The sequence below is a fragment of the Rhinopithecus roxellana genome, chromosome 20 (genome assembly GCF_007565055.1).
Source record: "Rhinopithecus roxellana isolate Shanxi Qingling chromosome 20, ASM756505v1, whole genome shotgun sequence".
In the NCBI taxonomy this organism is placed as follows: domain Eukaryota; kingdom Metazoa; phylum Chordata; class Mammalia; order Primates; family Cercopithecidae; genus Rhinopithecus; species Rhinopithecus roxellana.
The window spans coordinates 57,444,390-57,463,740 of NC_044568.1; the positions used below are offsets into that span (position 1 = coordinate 57,444,390).

The 19,351-nt window shown below is 46.0% G+C and overlaps 1 protein-coding gene across 1 annotated transcript in view; it reads left to right on the plus strand.

The window, feature by feature from the left end:
* Nucleotides 1–18,439, plus strand: part of CDYL2 (chromodomain Y like 2) — a 211,413-nt gene extending 192,974 nt beyond the window's left edge. The window contains exons 5-7 of the mRNA XM_030925308.1: nt 2,809–3,019; nt 7,406–7,549; nt 11,831–18,439. Coding sequence (XP_030781168.1) covers nt 2,809–3,019; nt 7,406–7,549; nt 11,831–11,989 — 514 coding nt within the window. The 3' untranslated portion in view covers nt 11,990–18,439. The remainder of the gene's footprint in view (nt 1–2,808; nt 3,020–7,405; nt 7,550–11,830) is intronic.
* The last annotated feature ends 912 nt before the right edge of the window (nt 18,440–19,351 follow it).

The window sequence follows — 19,351 nt, forward strand, 5'->3', positions numbered from 1 at the left end:
TGATAAAAATCGTCCAAACCCACAAGGATTCTACAAAAAAGTCCATATCTCCTGCAGACCCCAAATTGCTTTCAGTGAAAAGCACTTGCAAAAACCAGTGACCTAACCTAAAACCTCACCATAGGTTAGGAAGTAAATGATGTCAGGAATTGGGCCACTGGAACACCAAGCATCAGAAGTCATGGAGCCAGGACTCCCTCTCTGAAGTAGTACCTTTTGGGAACCAGCAGGGACTGAGAGCCAACTCCACTATCGCAGGCGGTGTGATGCCTCAAGCCTGAGTCAGAGGTGCATACTTTCATGACGACTTACATAGATCGTAAGATACCTCCTACCCCGGCAGAACATTAAGTAGGCTTTCTCGCAGTTGAATCTGATCCCAGTATATCACTGTGATATCCACAACTTTCGATAAGAGTTGGGGAAAGGAACAGTATTGATTGAGAAGAGATAAATCAGCTCGACTTTTTTTTTTTTTTTTTTTTTTTTTTTGAGACAGAGTGTCACTTTATTTCCCAGGCTGGAGTGCAATGGCCCGATCTTGACTCACTACAACCTCCGCCTTCTGGGTTCAAGCGATTCTCCTGCCTCAGCCTCCCAAGTAGCTGGGACTACAGGCGTCCGCCACCATGCCCGGCTAATTTTTTTTATTTTTAGTAGAGACGGGGTTTCACCATATTGGCCAGGCTGGTCTTGAACTCCTGACCTTGTGATCCTCCCACCTCGGCCTCCCAAAATGCTGGGTTTACAGGCATGAGCCACCGTGCCCGGCCTCAACTTTTGTATTAGTTAAGTATTAGCTGATGTAACAAGTAAACCTCATATATAGAAATGTACTTTTCAGATGCATAAGCCTAAAATAGATGTCACCATCAGCCTGTGACTCGGGAACCTAGACTTCTTCCATCCTGTGGCTCAGCAAATGTCTTCCAGGACTGTTGTGCTAACCAAGATGAGTGGGCTTGGAGGATGCTATGGTGGGAGGTTTGGTGTGTACCTGGAAGTGGTACGGGTGGGGTTTTGCTCACATCCTGTTTGGCCAGCACTTGATGACTTGGTCACAGCCACATGCAGTCGGAGATGGGAAATGTGGCCGGCCAGTAGCCCCGGGAAGAAGAGGGAAAACAGGTTTGGTGAAGAGCTGGTTCACCATTGCCACATCTCTGCAGTCTTTGCTCTTGTTCTGGGAGACTCATGTATTTGCTCAACAGCTATTTACTGAGTGCTAATTCCAATATTGATGGAAGCGGAGCAGTGCCCCAGGCAGACGTCTGGGTGTCCTTAAGGAGCTAAAGGGGAGGAAGAATCCAAAAACAAGCAAATAATTAGTTAGGGTGATTGCAAATTTTGATAATGGTGTTTTCTAAGAACTCTCAGAGGCCTGTGTGGCTCAGGCACAGTGAGTGGGGGCAAGAGTGACGTGAGGGAAACCTGGAGAGGTAAGCTGAGGCAGGCCAAGGTCAGATCAAGGTCATGGGCCTTTGGATTTTATTCTTGTGAATTCTTTTTTTTTTTTTTTTTTTTTTTGAGACGGAGTCTCGCTCTGTCCCCCGGGCTGGAGTGCAGTGGCCGGATCTCAGCTCACTGCAAGCTCCGCCTCCCGGGTTCACGCCATTCTCCTGCCTCAGCCTCCGGAGTAGCTGGGACTACAGACGTCCGCCACCTCGCCCGGCTAGCTTTTTGTATTTTTAGTAGAGACGGGGTTTCACCGTGTTAGACAGGATGGTCTCGATCTCCTGACCTCGTGATCCGCCCGTCTCGGCCTCCCAAAGTGCTGGGATTACAGGCTTGAGCCACCGCGCCCGGCCTCTTGTGAATTCTTATAGTTTCTCATATCTCTAAGAGTAATGAAGGATGCAGACTTTACTACACATCTTGTGTCTTTCCTCCATGTCCAGATGAATATTAAAATTTTATAGATCATACATAGCAACTAGGAAAAAGCAAAAAGCCTTCTGAGGCAAAGGAAATAGAGATCACTGCTGATGGCTCTGTGTGATTGGTAAAGGTGCATGCATTGCTCAGGGCAGAACGGCAGGGAGAAAAAGTATTGCCCAGTCTTGTAGCTGGGATTCTAGCTCCTGCCTACAGATTTTAGTCAGAGCCATCCTAACACATAGACTGTATTCAGCATTTTAGAATCACCCTTGATGAGTCTGGCATCCCCGCAGGTAATTCAGAATCTGACCATCCTACGTCTGACTTTTGAAAATCTTAAATGTCATCATTCCCAACATGTACCCACCATCTGAAGCTTGAAGTCCCCCTACAACATCACCCAGCATAATCATTGAGCTAAAATGCAAATACCTCCAGGAATGAGGAATTCATACCCCACAAAGCCACTCCATTCACCTTTGGCCAGAGATGTTAGAACATTCTTTCTCTCTTTGAGTTGAAATATGCCTCCCTCTTACACCTTCCCTTTGGTTCTGGTTCTGCACCTTAACAATCGGGTTGACTTCCTTAGCATATATACAAATTCTGTCAGTATCTAGGGTGCCCATATAACTTACTGTCTAAGCCATGGCTTTTGAGAATGGAAGGAGATGGTAACTGGGTTCTGTGCTAGGACACGGGGCATGAACTGGGGCAATCTGAGCAAACCAGGACATGCAGCGACCCCATCAGTGTACCTCAGAAAATCTGACAGCTGGTGGTTCCATGTCCAGGCAATGAGGCCCTTGCCTGGTACCTCTCACCTCTGACGACATGAGGGTGCGTCACAGCACCTGGGAGAGTCAGGGGTTCCAGTGGGGCTTGGCAAGCTGTAGTCACCTGTTCAAGAGGGTCTTCTCTCTCTCCCAGGGACTTTGTGAAGGCCTTTATCCAGTTTAAGAAGCCTATTGTGGTGGCCATCAATGGGCCAGCCCTGGGCCTGGGCGCCTCCATCCTGCCCCTCTGTGACATCGTGTGGGCCAGTGAGAAGGCCTGGTTCCAGACGCCCTACGCCACCATCCGCCTCACGCCTGCTGGCTGCTCCTCCTACACCTTCCCCCAGATCCTGGGCGTCGCGCTGGTAAGCCTCCTGTGATACCTGGATTCAGATCCCAGCAGGATCCTTCCTCTCCCTTGGGTTTAGGGGCTCTTCATGGGGCTAGAAACCTGAGGGTATTGTCAGCCTGAGGATTGGCTGGGCTGCCTCGGATCCTGCACGCCATTAGTGCTGGATGGAGTAGCCCGGCCTGAGAAGATGGCGATGATGTCAGTGTATGGCCCATGCACTCCGCATGGTGTCTCAGTTACTCCTCCCTCCAGCCCCCTGAGGGCGTGTCTTTGGATTGGCTGGGTGCTATAACAAGCAGCCCACGGTCTCAGTGGCTTGAACAACAAAACTTTCCTTCTTACTCTTGTGTGGTCCAGCATAGGTATACGAGTCACCCACACTATCTGGGGACCCAGGTGTCTCCCATCCAGTAGATGTGCCCTCACTTCCAGCCAGTGGGAGAGAAGAGAGAGCCAGAAGCATCACCGTGTAAGGCTTCATGGGCCAGGCCTGCAGGGGCATCTTCACCTCCACTCATGTGCCATCGACCATGACTCAGCCTCTGGCCACATGTGCCTGCAAGGGAGGCTGGGAGATGTAGCCCAGTGCATGTCCAGCAAGAAGAGGGAAAGGATTCAGTGAACACAAAGCGGTCTGCACCCTGTGTGGAAACGGTTGCGATTTCCATCTTACAGATGGAACGTTAAGCTCAGAGAAGTTAGCCGTGTCACCAGGTGGTGCATACAGAGCCACTGTCCAATGGAGGCGGCAGAGTCCACTGTAAGCTGTGGTCAGATTCTGCACCAACATCCAGAAGCAAGTCTGGACAGGAGAGAGCAGTGATGACAGCTGGCACGTAGGAAGCACTTGCTGTGTGCTGGGCTGGGCTGTCAATGCAGTCCACACCCCTGGCAGGACAGCTGTGATCCCCATTTTGCAGATGTGGAGTCTGAGGCTAGAGAGGTTTAGTGCATTGTCTAAAGGCATGCAGTGGTAATACCAGTTGTGGGATTTGAGCACGGACTGGCTGGTTCCACTGTATGTGCTCCAAACCAAGCCTGTTATTAAATAGGTCCCACACCTGAGGGGTGAATCTGCGATTGGCTGTCAGGACCAGGGAGGGGTTCAGAACGTGTAGCTGGTCCGAGTAAGCGTTGGAGGTGCCATGCTCCTGCATCTGGGCTTCCTTCGACGGCTCCTCCCCTGTGGACTCTCAGGCAGCCCCTGCTGTTCAGAGTAGCCATGAACTCTGAACTCAGCTCTGAGGGGCTAATACTTATTTCATAAGCATGGGTCCCAGCTGGATCTCACAAGGTTCTCAGGGAGTCCCTTCCTTCCAGCCCCCTCTAGCCAGTCAGCTCCCTTTTTCTCTCCCTTCCTTCAAATGCTGCAAATCCACTAAGTGCCCAGCTCGCCATACCCACCAGGAGTCCAGGAATGAAGAAAAACCCTGTTCTTCAGACCTTCTATTCCCCAGCTCAGTGTCTTGAAAGGAGGTCCCACCTTGTTCAGAGAGGACCCCTTTGAGTAGGTGACATTTGAACAGAGGCAAGAATTCCAGGCAGAGGATGCATGAAGGGAAGGAAGGAGAAGGGAGTGGGCCTTGCGGGCCCTGGGTTGAGAGTGGTCAGGTCAGTATGGCTGGGTCCTGATGAGGATGGTGGGGAGAAGGGAGGGATGAGGTCATGGCAGTGGCGTGGGGTGGCCCCTGCAAGCCCGGCATGCCAGGGAGGGTGCTGGGCCTTCTGTGTTGTGCCTGCCTCAGCAAGGTCTGCCCAGGGTCCACTGGGGGCATCTGCCAGCAGATGCCATAGGTCACAGGAGACCCCACAAAACTGCCAGAGAAGCACCCCTTAGGTGACAGGGCCAAGCCCTGAAACCCCAGAGCAAAGGCCGAGTGTTGCCTCCCCAGTCCTGCAAAGTGTGCTGGGAGCTTGGTGCTGTCATGATGCCTTTGGACAGCAGAGAAGATTGTGGCTTCGTGACATTAAATGACTTGCCCAGAGTAACGAGTCAGTGACTAAACTCTGTTTTCTGTTCTTGTTTTCTTATCTCTAGAGTGGGTTGTTTGTTAATGTTATGGGTCTTCACCAGGGACACCCTACCTCCACCGAGAATCCCCTTTCTGAGTCCTTAGGCTTCTGCATAATACCCTTAAGTTCTCTCTTCAAAAGAGAATAGTCCCTTGTGGCCCCACAGCTATTGTGAATTGTTCCTTTTTAGGAACAGACTCCAGGACGTTTCTTTTGACGTCTTGATTTTATTGGAAGGTAAACACCCACCTTTGACATCACGCTCATGCTCTTGAGGCAGCTCGGCACGTTCTCAGGACTGTGACTGTTGCACTTGGGCAAGCACCTGTGGAAGGGCAGGGGCTTTTACACTGGATTTCTTCCTTGTCTTCCTTTGCAGTTCCATCCCCCGTTGTTTCCATCTGAGGGCCTGCAAGCTCATTCTTCTCATCTCTCAAGTCCTGCTTTTGTTGCAATAGTGAGGCTGATAGCAGTGTCCCTTGTCCTTCATTCATATTCCTCCTTGTTCCATTTTGAAAATGACATCACCAACCATAACAAAAATAGCAAATTTCTGCTACCCCTTCTGCACATAGCAGGCCCTGTTCTAAGCACCTCTCAGTTAACCTTGCCTCTGCACTGGGAGCTTGGTGCTGTCATGATGCCTCTTGGACAGCAGAGAAGATTGTGGCTTTGTGACGTTGTGACTTGCCCAGAGTCACACGTCAGTGACTAAACTGTTTATGTTCTTGTTTTCTTAGCTCTAGAGTGGATTGTTTGTAAATGTTATGGGTCTTCACCAGGGACACCCTACTTCCACTCAAGAATCCCCTTTCTCTCTGAATCCTTAGGCTTGTGGATGATACCCTTAAGTTCTCTCTTCGGAGAGGGCACTGCAGGGTGTGGTGTCTGAGGAGTGGCCAGGAGCCTTTCCGTATGAATGGAGGCCTCGCCTTGTACCTCGCACCTGCCAGGGAGTAGCTTCCAGTGGATCTGAATCTGGGTTCATGGGAGCAGATATGGCCATTTGCCACTTCTCCCAGCGAACTTCTACTGAGTTCATTGGACTGAGGTGTTCTTCAGAAAGCATCAAGGCCTCCATTTGTGTTCACATCTTGAACCAGGCAAGCATATGCTAAGACTTATTATCAACATAAAAGATTGCCCTCTACTCTGGCGTGAAAGGTTGTCCTCTGGGTCATCGTGAACCATCGGTGACAACCAGAACCAAATGGGGGAACTTACGCTTAGCTCTGGAGGCCTGAGAGTGCCTGGCATTTTAACACCAGCCCAAGGGGAGCTAGCACATAGAGGCAGGAGAGAAGAGCAGGAGGGGAAGGCGTTGCCAGTCGTGTGGACTCTATCACATGGATTTGACCATTACGCCCTAATTATCAGTCACTGTCTGTAAGTTGCAGCTTATTACTATCACGTTCTCTGTCTGTGCCTGGGACCTTATCTATGTAACTCCTCCCAGATCTTGTATGACAGCTGCAAATTTCAAAGCAAAAGGAAATTCTCTGGGGAGTGTGGTACAGAGATATCCCAGGTCGCCAGAGCCCAGGGAAGGTTGCTCTCTGCCCTTCATGACTGGGCAGTGCCCTTGCCCAGCCCTGAGCCGCTGGGAGAGATGCATATCTCTGCCTTGGTATTGTGGTGTTATTCAGGACCTTTTTGGCGGCCAGTGATGGAAGCGCTTTAACCAGTTCAATTTTTTAAAAAGGAGCTTAATGGTTCTCCCAGCTGGAAAGTCCAGAAGTGGCAGTTCCCTTGGGGAGACAGGGCTTGGGAATTCAAGTATCATCAAGTCTCTCTCTCTTTCCCTTAATCTTTCTCTCTCTCACTCTCTTCTCCTATTTCTCCTTTCCTTTTGGCCCCAACTCTCCACAGGCAGGGACACAGCCATGGATGGTCCTTGGGGCTCACTGATGTTAGCCTGCAGTCAGAGAGGAAGAAAGACTCTTCCACCACACCTGCAGCTGCGAACTCTACTTGAGCTTTATTATCTAGAAGGGAGCATGTCTTTATCCCTGGGCTGTTGTGAGCTGAGTACATTTCAGTGCCAATGACGTCATCAGGGCTGGGTCATCGGCTCTGAAATGTACCCAACCCACAACCCATGCCCATGTGTGTGCCACCAGAAATGGGGATGGGCATGGGGCATACAGAGACACAGTAAATACACAGCTCCTTTGGGGAATTTAATGAAAACTGTGAACCTTCTGCTCATGGACGCAAACATTTCCATGCAATTCCCAAAGCTTATCTGACCCCAAAGTAAGATAAGGATCTGGAAGGTGAGATGCCTTCCAGAACTGGGATGGTTGCAGGTGGCAAGCCCTGGACCAGCTGAGGGAGATGGGTGGACCTCCAGGCCCTCAGACTTCGCCTGCTTTTGCTTTTTCAGGCCAATGAGATGCTGTTCTGTGGGAGGAAGCTCACCGCCCAGGAGGCCTGCAGCAGGGGGCTGGTGTCACAGGTCTTCTGGCCCACCACGTTCAGCCAGGAGGTCATGCTGCGGGTCAAGGAGATGGCATCCTGCAGTGCCGTGGTGAGTTCCTGTGCCTCCTGCATGCTTGTCCTTATGACAGACCCATTTTACAGATGAGAACAGCAAGGCTCAGAGGGCTTCGTTGACTTGCCAGAGGTCACACAGGGAATAAGCAAAAGACCCTTTACAATTTAGCAAATGCCTTTTCTCAGTATTGACAACTTCAGTCAGAGGGAGACAGTCAGCATTATTACAAATTCTCCATCATCTCCAGGCAGAGAAACCTCACAGGAGAAATGGATACTCTAGGGTAGCATCACTGCTTTCAAAGAAAGTCCTAAACATATGCAAAAGCACAAAACATCTATAGCTTTCAAAGAAACGAGAAGCAAAGGCAAATAAAGACAAAAAGTATTGAACCCGTCCAGAGATGACTAGAGAAAGCCGTACACACCGTGCCTCTATTTCATTTCTTTTCTCCACCGACTGCTCGGCGCATTTAAATGTCACTGTTTGAAGATGCACTGAAAAATACATAAACAAATAACACCTCCGCAGAGGCAGTGGTTTTTAATTAAGTGTTGATTTTATCTCATAGCAGTCACTCAGAGCACAGCAGGAGAATATCCTGTGGGAAGGTGGATACAAGGCCACTCCTGCAGCCCCAGGGCCGGATCTGGAGCTGAGAGAGGCATTTTGGGAGATTGACGCTCTAGGACTCGCTGTGTGCTTGAGAAACGGGGAGCTGCTGGGTGCATTTTTGGGGCCAGACCCTTGCCCCTCCCTTCTTTGTCTCCCTCTGCCTGTGTTCACACCCGGCTGTCATGCTTCTCCTGCTGGGCCTCTTCCCTGTCTATTGGCACCTACTGTGTTTAAGCCCTGCCCCCTGCAGGCTGAACACATAGTGCCCTCAGGGTGAGGGTGTTGGTGGGGCGTGGCAAGGTCTCCACGTTGTTAGTGAACACTCACGTGGGCCACAGGCATTGCTGATCTCTTCACTCTCTTCACGTGGATTCTCTTTTAATCTTACTAATGACTAGGGTGACCAGTTTGCCCCACCTTGTCTGGGACTGTCCTGGTTTGAGGACTGAAAATCGTGCATCCCAGGAAACCCCATTGTTCTCACGCTGCTGATAAAGACATACCTGAGACTGGGTAATTTAACCTCCAATTATGATAGGTATAACTATAAAGAAAATTATGACAAATGCATGGGCTGTAACGATAACATTATAAATGTGGTCATTGCCTAATAGGTTGCCGGGTTGACCTAGTTCAGCTCGAATAAGGAGGCTTATAGCTATGCCTATGGTTCCAGCTCATGCGCCAAATAATAAATACAAAGTTCCAATATCTTTATGATTTGTAGAGAATAGCCAGCGGTTAATGAGCATAGGTAGGAAAAAAAAGGTAAAATGGCTGAGTAGGCATTAGGCTGTAAACCTAAGAACAGAGGTTAAGTCCTTTTTAAGCCGCCCAGTTTTAAAAGCACTGCGGCAAGAACTATTGATCCGGCAATGGGAGCTTCAACGTGGGCTTTAGGAAGCCATAAGTGTAAACCATATAAGGGTGTTTTTACTATAAAGGCTATGATGCATGCTAGTCAAGTTCCACGTGGCTGGGGAGGCCTCACAATCATGGCAAAGGCCAAAGGCACGTCTTATATGGTGGCAGACAAGACAGAAGTGACAGCCAAGTGAAAGGGGAGCCCGTTATAAAGTCATCAGCTGTCTTGAGACTTATTCACTATCAGGAGAACAGTGTGGGGGAAACTGCCCCCATCATTCAGTTATCTCCCACCGGGTGCCTCCTACAGCATGTGGGAATCATGGGAGCTACAGTTCAAGATGAGATTTGGGTGGGGACACAGCCAAACCATATGCTCCTTAGTCCTGGGCAAACAGGGGTGATTGATCACCCTGGGGTCAGCTTCATGGAGAAACAGGTAGAAATTCTAAGCAGAGGAAGCGGCGAGAGTGAGGCCACTCAAAACAGGAAATCACAGGGAGTGTAGGCAGCGGCGTGCGGTCGGGTGGCAGGGGAACGCCAGGAAACATGCGACTGAAAAGGAGGGTGGGAGACTGGCCTGGAAGCTGCAGAGAGGGGTTTGACCTGTTCTGTGGCAGGGAAGAGACCCTCAGGTGAATCCAACTGTTGAAGGACACCTGAGGGGGCACGCTTTTAGAACAAGGAATGCTGCAAGGAGGTCTCTGCTGCCAACAGCTGTGAATTCAGGAGTGCTAGGGGTGTTTCCCGAGAAAGGAACTACTCCAGCAGAGTGAGGCCCATGGCCTCGGGGAGATGGTGCTCTTTGAGGTCATTCCAGGGGGAAAGAGCCAGCTGGGTCTGGCAGCTCATCCCACCATCTTCAGCCTCCAGCCCAGGCAGGGGAGTGAGACTGCAGCCTCTTCCAGCCTGCTAGAGCTCGGGAGCTGCCATCTTGCTTTCTGTTTGAAGGCATTTCAGGAGAGGCTGGTGGAGGCCAGCAAAGTGTGCACAAAGGCCTCACTTCTGGCTGTACCTCTGCCAGAGGGCAGCAGCTGCGTGGCTGCTGGAATCAGCCAGACCTGGTTTTCCTACTCCTTCACCCCTGAGTAGTCAGGCAACCCTGGGCCACTTTACATCATGGAGCTTTGGGTTCTGCATCTGTAACATGGGAATCAAAAGACTACTTACTTGCAGGGTTATCATGAGAAATAAATGAAAGACTTCAGGAAAAGTACTTATTTTAGATCCTGTTTGTTAATGGTGATCATAGTGGCATTATTATAGTTATTACATATATTACTACAATCATTACTCATTGCAATGATTAGTATTACTATTACTGCTATGATTTTTTTACTCACTACTATGATTGTTACTATTGTTACTGTGATGATTGCTCATTATTGCTCGTTGCTCACTATGACTATTATGATTAGTACTCATTACTGATTTTTACTACTGTTACTATGATTATTACTCATTACTATGATTATTACTATTGTTACTATGATTATTGCTTTTTGCTGTGACTTATTACTATGATTGTTGCTCATTACTGATTATTACTCATTACTATGATTATTACTATTGTTACTATGATTATTGCTTTTTGCTGTGACTTATTACTATGATTGTTGCTCATTACTGATTATTACTCATTACTATGATTATTACTATTGTTACTATGATTATTGCTTTTTGCTGTGACTTATTACTATGATTGTTGCTCATTACTATGATTATTACTCATTACTATGATGATGGATTACATCATGGTAGTGCTAGGGGTGTTTCCCGAGAAAGGAACTACTCCAGCAGAGTGAGGCCCATGGCCTCAGGGAGATGGTGCTCTTCGAGGTCATTCCAGGGGGAAAGAGCCAGCTGGGTCTGGCTCTTTACATCATGGTAGTAATCCATCATCATAGTAATGAGTAATAATCATAGTATGGTAGTAGTAATCATAGTAATAACACTGTAGGAATAATGCTATATATACATAATATGTATATATTATATATGATATATAATACATATACATAATTATATATTATAATATACATAATATATATATTATAGTGTATATGTGTGTTTACATATGTACATAGGTGTTTACATGTATATATAATGTATATAATACATGATATGTGTATGTATGTAATAGTTTAGTAATGAATAATCATAGATCATTTATGATCATTTATCATAGCTGTTGGCATCAGCTACTACCTTTATAACCATAATTACCATGATTATTATTACTCCTTACTACAGTTATTACTATAGATGTGATGATTGTTATTCATTCCTATGATTTTTACTCCTTACTATAATTATTATGAAGGTGATAGCTTTGAGTGTTATTGCTTGTTACTACCATAATTACTAATTGTAGCCTGAACATGGAGCATTGCTCTTGGGTTGGGTTGTATGGATACTGTGACAACCATTTGTTCATGTCATCGTCTTACTCTGTGTTCTCAGTGATCCTTGAGTTACTACCAACAGATCATGAAAATGAATCACGGTAGCAGTGTCTCCCACACTTTTTCATTACACCTATAGAAAAGGACTCTGTGTTTGTGTCACCCTTGGGTAACAGGGACGCCTCTAATGATCTGGGGTGACATGGGCCCCGCTGAGCCATCGCAGGGCCTCAGGGCTCCATGTCTTGACACATCTGGGATCCGTTCATGACCATGCTGGATACATGGGACTAGGAAGGCCCAGGCTGGAGGAGGCAGCCTTCTATGGCTGTGAGTATGGGAGGTTGGCCAGTGTCCCATGGGCCAGGTACCTAGTTCTGGAGCAGAGTCCCCGGTGCCCAGCTAATCAGGCCTGTCTGTTTCCCTCCAGGTGTTAGAGGAGTCCAAATGCCTCGTACGGAGCTTCCTGAAATCGGTGCTGGAAGACGTGAATGAGAAGGAATGCCTCATGCTCAAGCAGCTCTGGAGCTCCTCCAAAGGCCTGGACTCCCTCTTCAGCTACCTGCAGGACAAAATTTATGAAGTCTGAGGGGCCCCAGCTCACGGGCCCCCAACTTCCAGCTCTGCCCTGTGTTTTGGAAACCAGAGCACAGTGTCTGCCCCGGCCAAGGAGTTTGTCAAGGTGTCTCTTTATACCTAGGGTTGTGTCCATTTCCTCGTGTCCTTTGGTTGCTCCTCATTGGTTTGATTTTGTGTAATGGATGGAAAATGCAGCATACTTGGCCTCCCCCACCTCCCTGCCCTACCTGGCCAGAGAGCTCTCCGGGGCTGTATCTTCCCAGGGCTCCGCCAAGCGCCGCTGTCCTTTCCCCACTTGCTGAAATGCACCATCACGGTCCAGGAAGGGGAAGACCACTTTCCCATTCTTCTGACTCAGGCTGTGTCTACACAGTGCCTCTGACTTGGAGACTTGGCCATCATGGCTCTCTCCGGTTGTATTTAGATCAGGTGTCAGAGGACGACCAATCTTAGGGAATTTCCAGACCAATGAGCAAAATGATTGTGCACACCTGGCTTCAGTCTCCTCTCCGATGAAAATCTGTGTGACTATTAGGGCTTGGTCTTAAAACCCAATTGAGTGATTTACAAACCCAGATATTGTACATTTAGAAATGTTTTGTTAAATATATATTTTTAAAACAATGTAAGTGGAAATTCTGATAATTTATGTGTATTATATGTAAAGCTAGTTTTGCAAAAACAAACTACTAGGGAAATGTTTTTTCTTTCCTTGGACTTATTTTATTTATTTATTTTTGTTTATATATTGCGATGTCTGTTGTTCACACAGATACTATTTTCATACTGCCCTGGACCAAATCCCACACAGGGTTCATGCCGTTTGGTGCATTCTAGCAATGAACCATGTAGAAATAAAGTTTAGAGAGATGAAAACAGAAGGATTTCTCTGGACAAAAGGAATAGCGCTGCACCTCTGTGTGAAACGGTTCTCAGCTGTAATAATAGAATCCTAGTTCCTTAGGTTTGTCCGTAGAAGACATCTTGGGAGAGTTTTCTCTTCCCTGTGCTGTCTTTAAGGAGATAAAGGGCCCTCTCAGCCTGAGCGATCCTGAAACAGACCCAGTCCCAAATTGTGTGATGTTGGGCAGGGGTGGGCATAGGCCCTACCTGGGAATAGCATATTGTCTAGAGTAAGACTTTTTCTCTGGAGCAAATGACTGAACTTTCTCTTGCTTCCATGTGATCAGTGATTTCTGGTATTGGCCTTCCAGGGGGTTGGGGAGGAGTTCCCACTCTGCTAAGCTGTCTGGAGGTCTGAATCTTTTCCCCCCAGAAGCTGAAATGACCCACCTTTTTACTAGTTTTTTAATGCACATAGGGAGCAATGACTAGGGATGAGATCTCCTTGCCCCAGTGCCCCCTGGGCTGCAAGGGGGCTCCAACAGGTGTGTTAGACTGTCAGACTCAAGTCCCTGGATTAACTACAGAGAAGGAGGTGTTGGGGGTTGTGGTTTTGAGTGGTGAGAAGAAAGGTATAAACCTCAAGTTGAGAGCAGACAAATGGAAGGGGTGTGTTCTGCATGAAGTTTAAACCATGGGTCAAGCACCCAGAGAAAGCTAGATGCTCAGATTCTCAGGATGGAGGGATTTTTTTCCATTTCCATCACAGCCCATGAGTATTGCTGAAGGCCCTTGGCCCTCCCCTTCTTCCCCTTTCCTGTTGGGCACCAGCCTTTCTTGGCCCTTCTTTGAAGAGAGTGGAATAAGGCAGCAAGAGGTAGGCACAGCTGGTGGAGGTGAGGCAGGCTCAGAAGAGAGTCCTGGTGACAGTTCTCTAACTCTGTGTGGTCCTTTGTCTTCTCCAGGCAATCAGGTGCACTGGGCAGGGCAGGTGGAATGTGTTTGTGGTCCTGAGCTTTGAGTTTCAAAGAACAGGTTGATTGTCTAGATCAGATCTAGAGACATGGTCCTTTAAGCAATGACCCTCAAGTTTTATCTGGACTACTGGTCCTTCTGATGACTTTGGTTCCCTCCCTGGAAAGCTTGTCTCCTTTAAGAGTTCATGAGGGTCAGGAAGGAGGGGAAACCTCTCCTTCAGGCAGAGGAGGATGGAATTGAAGTCCTTACACCCTCCCCTTTATCCATGTAGAATCCTGTAAGGACAGTAGACCTGTCCTACAGGGAGTTACTGTAAGGAGACACCTGCTTTTGTCCAAATGCCTGTCGTCACAACTCTACCTGGATCTTATCGCCTCCTTTGAGAAAACAAATGTGAACTTTCAAAATCCTTAAATGACCCTGGTTCTTATATATTGTGGCAGACAGTGTCTTCACTACTGCTAAATTCTCGTTAGAAAGAGCCCTCTTTTTTCTGTTGAGCTTCTGATTGGGCATGGTTATATTCAGCATCTGTCGAAGTGGGGTCAGGATTCTCCTTGGACAAGAAAGGGGATGTTTAGAAATTCTTTTAGATCGGAGTCCACCTTTGTTCTCTGCTTGAAGGAAGTAGAAATGCTTCAGCTTTGGATGTACTATCAAATCCAAACTTCTAAACATTTCAAGGATCTCTGATGATTAAGGTAGGAATGTGAAACCATTTCTAAGGTGGAATTCTTGCTGTTAATTCGCAGGTCCTAGGTGTAACGGGAGTGGTGAAAGTCTGTATTTTGGTTGTTTGCATACAGTCAGTTCCACCAATTGGGTGAAATCAGGTGAAATCTGTTTGCTGCAGGGTGGACTGAATTTTTCACTTTCTGGGTAGTTGTTTTGATAATGTGTGGGTGAATTCCAGGTAACTTACAGCAAATCGATCTGAGATGGAAAATACGAGACCTCTGGATGTGTCAGGGTTTATCATAATAGCTTTCCTGAGATAGGGCTCAGACTTTCATTTTTGATCTTCCACCCCAGGGCCACCTCTCTGTGGGATCCTTTCTCCCCTCTCTCCACCATTTTCCCCTACCTTCCCCCGTAAGTCACTCCCAAGAGCCTGGGCAGGTCTTCGAGGAATTGTGGCTCGTTTTGGCAGCCCTGTCCTGCAGTTACCTTTGGGTTTGGAAGAATCGCTGTGGGTGGGCAATTGAGGGCACCTCTTTAGTCAGGGACCTTTCTGGCAATCCACTCCCTCCCATCCTGTTAGTCATGCAGTGGAACTCTCCTTCCCTCTCTGCCCCAAGCCCGATGATGGCTCACTCTCAGCATCTTATGGGACCATCTGAGTTCACAACCCTATTCTGAGAGGACTTTGTGCAGAACTTTTGTTAAGGTGGTCAGACCTCCTCACCGTTTGGAAGACACAGCCTAATGTTGATGTACTTATGTGCCCCTTCCAGCATAGAAATAATGTCTGTGAGTAACAGCCTTCAAAATCAGTAAGAATGACATGGGGATAGCTATGAGAAAGTAGTAGAGAATTGATTTAAAATATCATTCTTGTTTGGTATAGATTAAACTAGGAAATGTTCTCTCTGAAGCATGAAAATGTTTTTCCCATGTGAAGTTTAGTATATGGATGGAAAAATAATAATCACAATAGACTTTGAACAATGCAACTGTATCTCTGAATATCCACATTTAAAAATAGCCTTCACTGAATGCTGAATTGCATTTCCCATTAACTGTTGGTTTTAAAAATTTTGTAAACTTTTTTTTTAATTTGGAATTTAGTCACATCCATGAAATTTTCCAATCTAGTTTCTGTGGAAATTTTTTAACAGAGAGAAACAAATATAAACATCTTCAAATCTTCCTAGGTGAATATTTAAAATGCAGAATTGCTTATCTTCTGTTTTTCTGTATTCAGATACTTAGATCTGTTGTATATATTAGTCTAGACACTCTCACTAATATACACAGTATTTAAGACTCTAAATGAGATTTCTTAAGTATTTTATTTTATTCTCTGTAAATGGTTTTGTATAATCTTTAAAAATCTACACTTTGCCTTTGTAGATATTTAAGGGAAACCATTGGGGGTTGTCTTGCATGTATATTTTTGTTGTAGATAAGTGTTGCTTAGTTATTTCTGCAAATTTTGGTTGAAATGCTTACAGACTTTAATACAGTATATATTTTCAAAATATAAACTTTTATATTTCTGTGATAAGTTAGGATATGCGTTTTAGGCAATATTTTTCATTAATATCACTTGTTCTTTCGGAAAATAGCATACTGGTTTGGTGCCAATTTTTTTCATTAGAATATAATGCTCTTATATTGTTGGAGAGCAGGTTAATCTTTTTTTGAAGTAATTGCGTTTGAAGTATAATTTCAAAATATATTGAATTTGTGAATAAGCCTTACCATTAGGATCAGTAAATTTTTCAACTTTGCAACTACATAAGTAGTTTAAGATCTCCCCATAAATTCTCACTGTGTGGCAGTTGATGGAGTTTATGAACAGAGCCTTAAGCTTGTTGCAAAAAAAATTAAAAAGGGTAATACGGGTTGTTTCCTCCATGCAATGTAAGCCGTGCTGATGGGCTGAATACAGTCTGTTAATTCATGGCTAATCTGAAGAGTTTGATTGAGTTGATGGCGGCAGGGACCAAATAGACACCTTGGTGATTGTCTTTGGCCATAAGAATGGACCAAGGACAGGTTTTCCAGAGTCACCTTCATACTGTAAACATGGTTTAGACACGGTCATAGGGAAGGCTGCTGGTCCATCATTTGTTCTGGACAAATGGCATTTCCTGCTCCTGACCCTGGCAGTTGACCCCAGATTTCCTTGTAGATGACTTGGAAACGTCCATTCTGGGTAAGCTCAGCACTGCTTGAGAGATGTTAACAAAGTTTACCTATGAGTCTTACTGTGTAGACAATCTGAAGTCAATTTTAGTTACACAATCAGCATTCCCATGTGTCCTCAGTGTCTTATCAATGAACTATATGTATCAAGCCATACTAAACTGGAGTTTAGCAGGACAAAGGCAAACTAGATGTAGAACATAACGTATCAGCTGAATATGTCTATCCAGGACTGTTTTTCTAGAGCATAAATCATGGAGCTCCTTGGCAGTGCATCCACGGTGTTTGGGGTTTAATAAAACCAACTAGAATTTGGACTTAGAAAGAAATTATTATTCCTTTTGGTTGTCCGCACTAAGGTAATCCAGGGCTTTCATATGGCTAAAATCAAGTTATTTGGTTCATCTCTGGTACATATTTATAAAGTCAACTTGTCGGCCATTAAGATGGAGATTTGCTTTAAATTTTTGCAGTGTGTGTGGCAGTCAGAAAAACCCATATCTAGTTTTCAACTTCAACTCTGGCCTTTTTTATGGCTTAACCTTTTCTCATTGATCCAACATCTAGCCTGATCTGGATCTCTTATATCTAGCCTGATGCTGGAGCTCTTGAAGCTGACTCTTAGAAGTTTGGAATGTGTAGAGTTTCCCATCTAGTATTTAATTTGTCCCTGTGCCATTAGTCCCAGCTTGAAGTCATTTGCCAATGTCGATGTTGACAGGATTGTGACAATATTGCCTTTCATAAAACCGAGGACCAAAGAATTCCATTATTCTAACAAAGCCTGAGTTTCATAGATTGTGGGCACATCTAGACAGATATGTGCATGCTTGATGGTGCAGAGAAACTGCTCACTTCCACCAACCTCATGCTCCCCTTGGCTGGCCATACAGAGGGATTCGTTGTCATATTGAAAAGGCTCTGAAAGATGAGTTTCTAACTGAAGCTCACTATCTCAGGTTGGTGTTTCTGCTGTGTAGTCCCAAGCCTGTATCCATAGCATAAAAGTGGAGGCCTGGTATTCCTCCAGGTTATCTGGCCAGTGTAGACTCCTCCATCTGAATATGAACCTCCAGGGTAAGAATTTTTCAGACATGTCTATACTGAACAGTAGGATCCTGCACTTGCCAAATGTCTGCCTCCTTTTGTTCTTCATTGACCCATTCTAATTCCTGTTAGGTGTGAGAAGAATTGTCTTCAGTTCTCTCTCCATTCTCATTTGTGATGAAATCATTGATCCATTGACCAGTTGAGAAATGATTGATGCTGAAGAAGTGGTATTCTATTGGTAAGGCTTATTACCAAACTTCTGATAATGAAGCAGGCTACCAAAAACTTATCCAGCCCACCCTAGGAGTGTTTGGATTTGATCATGGATGTAGCATACACCAAAATCCACCAAGACCTTTGCAAAATTAGGCTACTTGTTTTATTTTGCCAGATTATCATGGGAGAGTCTTTAACTAGTTCTGAATATTTGTAAGTCTGAGTACTTCATAGAATTATAAAGCAGGTACAGCTGACCCCTTCTCACCATGTTGTAAATATTTACTGAGACTGGGTGCAGTTCTGAGGGATAATAATCTTCTGATTTATCAAATGCTGACTGTCTAGAGCAAATTGTACACTCTCTTTGTGAATGGTCCTGTAACGTGTATGAACACATTTCTGGGTGCCTTAGAAGTTGTATTTTTCATGTGTGCTAATATGCAGTATTTATACATTGTGAGAAGCTGCTTTGAATAAAACGGTTGAAACTTCGTCTGCATTTGCTTGTGTTCCCCCTTTTGCAGGCTGCACATAAAGTTCGTGAGTAGATTCTGTGGTTTCTGAGCAGGGAGGTTTTGGGGGCCTTCTAGGGGCACCTGAATTTGGTGCCTCTCCTCCCTAGAAACTACCCAAATTTGGCCAGGAGGCCTCAGTTATTCAGGAAGGCAGTAACTAGGTGGGAGCAGCAACTTGATGCCAGAGGACCCCAAAACTGGGGGCTACAGGAGTGATTTTTCAGGGGGTTAATATCAGCATTTACCCCTTCCCTGATATTTCCCGAATGTTTCCTTGTACCAGGGACTCCCTCCTCAACTAGAGATAAACCTCTCTGGAGCTCGAGCTTGGACAATCCCAGCTGCCACACATGACTAACAGTGATATTTGTCACTATGGACTTAGACAAAGTTCTTTCACATACATACCGTCATTGCTTTGATCATCACAATATGGCTCTTAGGAGTGGCACCCTGGTAAGGACCCCTGGTTTCTAGGGCCTGGCCTCAGAAACATTGTGAGGGCTGCCGAAAAGACTGTTAGGAAGTCTTTCAGGGATTTGTGGTGGTAGGGGATTCTTGGAAAAGGATTTACACAAGGTCATCCATCCTTCCCTCCATCCATTCTATCAGTCTTTCAGTCCAGCATCCAGCCATTCATTCATCCATCCGTCTGCTCATCCATTAATCCGTCTATCCTGTTTGTCCATCATCCAACCATCCATGCATCTGCCATTCTTCCATCCATCCATCCTATCCATCTATCTGTCCATTATCCATCCGTCCATCACCCTTCTGTTCATCTCACCTGCCTGTCCATCCAACCGTCTGTCCATCTGCCGTACTTCCATCCACCCATCCTATCCATGTCCGTCATTCTTCTGTTTGTTCATTTGTCCACCCATTCATTCATCCAT